Genomic DNA, 7,311 nt, shown 5'->3' on the forward strand with positions numbered 1-7,311 from the left:
TCCATCCAGTCTGTATCACTGTGAAGCTAATTTGTTCACATGCAGCATATTTTGAGTTAGACATCAGACCAGCTTTTCCCCATGCCCGTTCCCCATGCTTTCTTCTCCCCACACCTTCCTCTGTGCTAGGAACTGTGCTTGGAATGCTCCCCACTCCCTCACTCTCTACCCCTGGAGCACTTTCCCATTAATGGCTGAGCCTCATCACACCCACTCCTGCCCTCAGACTCCCCTTTGGCCTTTCCAGACAGGCATGGTGCTGGTGCTCCTCGCAATGCCCTGGTCACAGCGGAAGGCAGGTGGTGAACTTCCTCACATGGCTGGTGACTTTGTAGGGGCTCTGGAATCTTTGGGATAGTAGATGGGATTCCCACCTGTCAGCTCATCAGCACCAACAAATTCTAGTCCATGCTCACAGCACACGAAATATTTACCAACCCTTTAATACAGGCATTCTGGTGCATAGTTTATAAGGAATTGAGCTGCTGGTTCAAGGCAGTGCCTCTGGTGGTTTGAATCCACCAGTGCATCTGAACAAGAAACATAGACCATCTCTTGTGAGATTTGCAGCCTCTGAAAACTCTGAGTCAGCTGTGCGTTGATTACAACTTGACAACAACGTTTTTGAAAGTTGGATGGGTGGTAGTAAATCTTCAGGTCTATTTCAAATTGGTGCTCTTGAAGGAGACATCACTGTAATGAATTCTTCTTCCACAGACTTCCCTCAACAGGCAAAACCCACATTTCTTCACTTTGTTTGGGGGATTTTATATGTTCATTGATAAACATATACATTAGAAGTTCCTGGAGGACAAACTTAGTATCTTACATGCTTGTGTGCCTCCTGTACCTCCCAGTTGAACACCCTGAATGACTATGTGTGGGATTGCACTGACTGCAGAGAAGCTGCTTTTGATGATGAGAGATGCCTGGTCGCTTCTGTCTGCTAAGGCTCTAGAAAGGCTTTTGAGCATATTTTGTAAATAGCATCTAGGCAAATATTCCAAATGTTCTTGCAAAATGCACGTTTTCATAGTAAATTCTGCTGAGAATCTTTTCTTTGGAAAAGACTCTGGTGGAATAGTCTACAGAGGTTTGTGCTGCTGAACCAAAGTGGTGGTGCTTCTCTAGTGGTTCAAATCCTCCAGCTGTTGTTACACAGGAGGATGGGCAGTCTCCTCCCTGCAATTTAAAGCCTCTGAAAACTCAATAAAGGTTGTTATGAATTAGTTTCAACTGTGTGACAATGATGTGTTTGGTTGGTTTTTTGTTTGTTTGGAAATTGTTTCTGGTCCATACTCTCTGTAACATGTACTATATAAATTTGTCTGTACTTGGAAAGTCTGCTTCTAAGAACCTGGCTTGGTTTTTTTTAGATTTTGTTCTACTCTATTTTCTTGTGGGTTGGGGAATCCTGTGACTTTAGTGTGGTTTGATCTGACAGAAGACAGAACACCACATACCACCCTTGCTCTGGGGAGAATTTATTAAGTGTTAGGGCTCTACTATGTCATATTTGATTTCTGCTGGGGTCCTGAGCCCTCTCCTGTCCTGTCCTTAGCTCTCTCTGGGCACTGGTTGTGTGTTGAAGGGTGTGTATTTTCTTGTTAATGTTGATGGACAGGTACTTGGAGCTCCCTCTGCACACCTTGACCTTTGGGTCACTGCAGCCTGTGTTTTTTCTAGTGTTCTCCATGGCCTGACATGGCATACCAAGTGAACAACACCCCATCTCCAAGCTACAACGGCTCTCCGAACAACTTCAGCCTTGGAGAAGGGTATGTATGCTCAGTGTTTCTCTCTTTGCATCTCCTGGGATGAGAATGGGGGCAGGTATTTTTTTTTCTGACCTTCCTCTCTGTAGCTTGGCATTAATTTGGGTTCTGGGGGAAGGGGGGCTTAACTCATGTTGGACTTACAACCATTTGTAGCACTAAACATTCAAAAAACGTTTTGTTTTTTTTTTAAAGAATATAGAGGGCAAACCATGTTTTTGATTTGAGTTTCTACATGTATAATTTAGTGATGTTGACTGCATTCTTTGATTTGTGTTACCTTTCTCAACTTACTTTTTGAGTTGTTCCTCCTTCATTAACAACATAAAATCCCTGCCCCTGTCTTTCTAGTGCTATATTGTCAATTTGATCTCATGTAGATAGTTCCTTTTTCTAATTGGTTTGCTTACAAAGTTCGTATATATTGTCTTTCACACTATTCTTCATTCACATTGTATTTCATACAATAAAATTAATCACCATTGGACCTTGTCCATCATTACCCTGTCTTTTCACCTGGATCATTCCCCTTTCCTTAGCCCCCCTCCCTCTACCCACCAAACTGTGCAACCCTGTAGTTTTGCCTCTACCTATTCATATGTTGTTGATGTTGAGTGCCGTCAAGTCGTAGGCAACTCATAGTGACCTATGAACGAAAGACCTGAACACTTGTGTGCCTTTCATTCTTTCTCCAGGTTCATAGGTTTCTGGAGGCAAGCTATTTTGGAAGTGGATGCCACTCCTGCTTCCAAACTTGTTTTAATCGGGGAGCTCCACCAAACACTGTCCACCATGGGTAACCATTATCGCATTTGACACATCAGTGTCACAGTGTTCAGTTTCACAGCAACCACAGGTTACCTCTGTATGGCAAGTGGACCCACCAGGGTTATACGACCTAGAAGAATGTTTGTCTCCAAAACAATTAAAAACAGGTCTGAGAGCCATGGATAATGTCACCCACCTTTGGCTTGGTAGCATCACTTTCTGTCCGCTAGGCAAACTGATCTCTCTCTATGTTGTTGTTGTTGTTAAGTGCCGTTGACTCATAGGTGAGTCATAGCGACCCTATGAACGAAAATCCTCAACATCTGTGTGACTTTCATCTTTTCTCCAGGTTCATAGGGTTTCCACCTATCCATATAGATATCTCAAAAGTCTAATTCCAAAGCAGACCTTTTTTATTAAGTAAGCTAAACTTTTGTTTTCTAATGACTTTGAGATGTTGTTTTTTTAGTTTGAGTTGTTTGTTGCTTTTTTAAAACATTTACCTATTATTTCTGGCCAGTTGTTTGAGATCATCTACTTTTCCTGGATCCATAAGTCTAGAATCTATGACAATATGAAATCTTATTCTCCATTTTCTTTTTTTATTAGGATTCTTCTATGATTCTTTGAGCAAAATGTTCAGTAATGGTAGCTGGTGGTACTACTCAGGTCTTCTGGTCTCATGGCAAAGGAGGCAGTTGTTTATAGAAGAAATTAACTGCATATTCCATATCTTTCTCCTGTTTCTGATTCTCCTCATCCTACATTGCTCCAAGTGAATAGAGACCAAGTATTGTTCCGTAGGTGGGTGCTTGAAACGTTTTAAGATCCTAAGCACTACGAAACACAGTAGGAGGTAGAAGAGAAGCACTAAGCATGTTACTGTTAGGCCATTTGACTGGGATGTTCTGTGAAACCCTGACCCTAAACCTCCAAACCAAGGAACCAGGTCCCATGAAGTGTTAAGCTGTTGTCATCTATGGAATTTCCATCAAAATTACATGTGTAATGATCTTCCACAAACAACCAAATAGCTGTGAAACAACTGACGGTGGAGTATAACGTCCAGATCCCCTTACAGCTGTGATCTGCTATATGGGAGTTTTTTGCAGAGTGTGGCCTGTACCACCTTTTATGCTACTAGATAAAAGAGGAGGAAAGTTAGCCTAGAGGGTGGACCTTGGTACCACCAAGAAATAATTGCCAGCAGTGTAGGGCTTTCTTTTATATCCAGGCTCCTGTGCTAGAAGTTTCTTGGACCCATGGATATTTTTAAGGAATTCCAGACCTACAGGAACTGAAAGAACCAGCACAGAGAAGGGATCTTCCCCAGAGCTGGTGCTGTGAATATAGGACTTCCAGCCTCCCAAACTGTAACTTAGTTCTTCTTCAAAGAGAATACGCTTCTATTGGTTAAAGCCATTCTCTTGTCAATTCTTTGTAACAGCAGTGCTAAGACAACAAGGCAGAATTTGATACCAAAGAACAGGTTCTGCTCTAACAGATAAGGATTGGATGATGAATAGATATAGGGGAGTTTTAAGATTAATTCAAAGACATAAAAGGAAATTTTGGTGAGGATTAAGAAGGGAGAAGAATTTTAGCATCTGTCATGGCACAGACAGGAAGCAGCAGTGGAACCAGGATTTCTGTGCAGAGATGGAGAAAAGGGCTTTCTGTCTTTGGGCTGGAGACTACCTGGTAGGATAGGGTCCAGTTCAGTACATATGGGTAGTCCTGAGCTTTCCAGCTTGTGGGGCTGAAGAGCTGAATGCCATTGAGCCACGACTTCCAGGTGGAGTAAGATGCCTCTGAGCATTTTTTTGCTAGAGCTAAAGAACTTTGTACCATGGTGGTGGGCATAGGCCAGGCTGGCCTCTGTAAGAGACCAAAGACCATGGAAAGTAGTGCTGTTCCATGTCAGAAGTCCAGGTCACACCACCTCTGGGATCTCAAAATGTGGAACCACAATTTCTGGAGTCTCTAAAGTGAAGTCACAGTTCCCTAAGTTTCACTGGGTTGAATTTTTGCCACCTCCATTCTGGTGTATGGGACTGCCTTTTCCAGGGGACTATCACCCAAAGCTGAGGGGTTGTGGCTTTCATGCCCAGTGGTGCAGATGAGGCCTACCTGGTCCCAGTAGGTAGGGTTACCCAAAATCAGGGTCACAGTGTTGTGCTCTTAGGAGGCCTGGAAAGAAGAGCAGAAGCCCACCACCAAGTACTTCTAGCTACTCTGAGCACAGAAAAAATGGCCAACACCATTTTCTGAAGGGCAGAGCCATTGCCTAGATGGTCTCAAAGAAGAGAGGATTATTGTCAAACCTTGTGTTCTAGTGTTAATTGTTCTGCTGGTATTTGACTTGCTTGGCGGTTGTTTTCTCCATACACACACACACACACCTCCTCCAGCTTTCCCCCATTTGTAATGAACAGTTCTACTTTGTGCCTATGTCACCATCTTACGTTGGAAGATGACTACATGCATTCTATAACGGATGACTTTGTACCAGGATAGAATTGGAACTTGGAGTTGACCCAAGACTTTTTGTGAAGATATAATGAGGTGAAAATGTTTTGCATGGTGGGGGGAAAGAGTGGAGTGTCCTTGATTAAATTGTTTCCCAAAATATGTATATGTAATGATCTCCCAGGGGCTAATAAAACAAATTGCTATAAGAGAAATAAGGGTAGACTGCAACACCTCTTTGTCCCATCACAGCCCTGATGCATATAGGGGAAATTTTCTTAGGGTTGCTGGTGACTTGACAGCACATAACAACAACAACAACCACCACCTAGTAGTAGAATTGCTGGGTCATGCGGTAGTAGTTTTTAGAATTTTTAAGAACTACTACTGCACTGTTCTATAGTTTCTACACTCTGTTGGGTCACCTTTCTTTGGGATGGGAACAAATATAGATCTCTTCCAGTCAGTTGGCCAAGTGGTTGTTCTCCAGATTTCTTGGCACAACTTGGTGAACACATCCAGGGCAGCATCTGTTAGCTGAAATATGTCAATTGGTATACCATCCATTCCTGAGGCCTTATTTTTTGCCATTTCCTTCAAAGCAGCCTGAACTTCTTTCATCACCATAGGCTCTTGCTCATATGTTGTTTCATGAAATTCTTCTGACTTGACGACACATAACAACAACAACTACACTGTTGTCCACAATGACTGTACTATTTTTCATTTCCATGTCCAGCAATGGACAAGGGTTCCACTTTCTCCCAATCCTCATCAACTTTTGTTATCTTCTGTTTTATCTTATCTTAGCCATCATCTCTCTCATTGTTGTCATCAGAGCCAACTCATACTCGACCCTTCAGTGTATTTTCACAGATGTAAATCTTATAGGATGAGATTGTCCATCTTCCATTGAATGGCTGTGCATTCAAACTATTGGAGAGGCACAAGTGCAGCTTTCTACTCATTATACCACCAGAGCTCCTAGCCATCTGTTGTTGTTGATGATTGCTGTTGAGTCAAGCATGACTCATAGTGACCCTATGAACAAAAGGTCTAAATAAAGCCTTTCTGTAACTATTGACATTTATCAAAGTTCATAGAGTTTCTAGAGGCATGTTATTTAGGAAGTGGATGCCACTCTTAGCCATCTGTTGTTGTTGTTGTTAAGCGGCGTCGAGTTGTAGACCTGAGCACTGTTCATAGAGTTTCTGGAGGCAAGTCATATCGGAAGTGAATGCCACTCCTGCTTCCAGGCTTGTTTTAATCGAGGAGCTCCACCAAACACTGTCCACCATGGGTATCCATCATTGCATTTGGCATATCAGTGTCACAATATTTAGCATCACAGCAAACACAAGTTACCTCTGTACAGCAATGCACAGACCAGTGCTATATATACCACTTAGAAGAATGTTTGACAAAAACCAATTTAAACCAGGCCTGAGAGCTGCAGATTAAAATCACCCACCTTGGGCTTGGTAGCATAACTTTCTGTCCTTTAGGCCAGTGTAACGTTCTCTATGTTGTCATTGTTATTGTTGTTAAGTGCCATCTAATGGGAATAAAATGGCATCTCGGTGTGGTTTTTATTTCTATTTCTCTGATAGCTAATAACTTTGAGCACCTTTTCATATGTTTAGTTGTCATTTCACGTCCTTTTTGGTGTTATGTCTATTCAAATTTATTTGTCCTTTTGATGTTGAAGTTTTATATGTTTTGGTCATTGGAGTCTTGACAGACACATGGGTTCTGAAGATATTCTTCCAGTAGTTAGCTTGTGTTAAACATTTTGTTAATTTTTTTTTATGAACGAAATCTTGTAATTGCTACGAAGCTCCTATTTATTTTGTCTTTTGCTGTTTAAACTTTGATTTTTATGTTATAAAACTCAATGCTAAGATCTGCACTTGACTTTGACTTCACTTGTACTTTTGAGTTTGTACATGTAAGTCTCTGTGTGTGTGTGTAATTAAAGACTTCACCCTACTTCAAGCATCCGAATATTACGAATCGTCATTTACAATTTCAGACGGCATATACGGCTCAACATTCTTTATAGCAACAGGATTTCATGGCCTCCACGTAATTATTGGTTCCACATTCTTAACCATTTGTTTATTCCGACAACTTAAATTCCACTTGACATCTAACCACCATTTTGGATTTGAAGCTGCAGCCTGATATTGACATTTCGTTGACGTAGTTTGACTATTCCTATACGTATCAATCTATTGATGAGGATCTTACTCTTTTAGTATAACCAGTACAGCTGACTTCCAATCATCTAGTTTCAGAA

General features: G+C 41.6%; 1 protein-coding gene across 1 annotated transcript in view; it reads left to right on the forward strand.

Moving 5' to 3' along the window:
* Positions 1-7,311, forward strand: part of TFCP2L1 (transcription factor CP2-like 1) — a 98,581-nt gene that overhangs the window by 52,578 nt on the left and 38,692 nt on the right. Inside the window, exon 8 of the mRNA XM_006895133.1 lies at positions 1,687-1,778. Coding sequence (XP_006895195.1) covers positions 1,687-1,778 — 92 coding nt within the window. The remainder of the gene's footprint in view (positions 1-1,686; positions 1,779-7,311) is intronic.

The sequence above is a fragment of the Elephantulus edwardii genome, unplaced genomic scaffold (genome assembly GCF_000299155.1).
Source record: "Elephantulus edwardii isolate Elephantulus edwardi_28Jun2011 unplaced genomic scaffold, EleEdw1.0 scaffold00160, whole genome shotgun sequence".
NCBI lineage: Eukaryota > Metazoa > Chordata > Mammalia > Macroscelidea > Macroscelididae > Elephantulus > Elephantulus edwardii.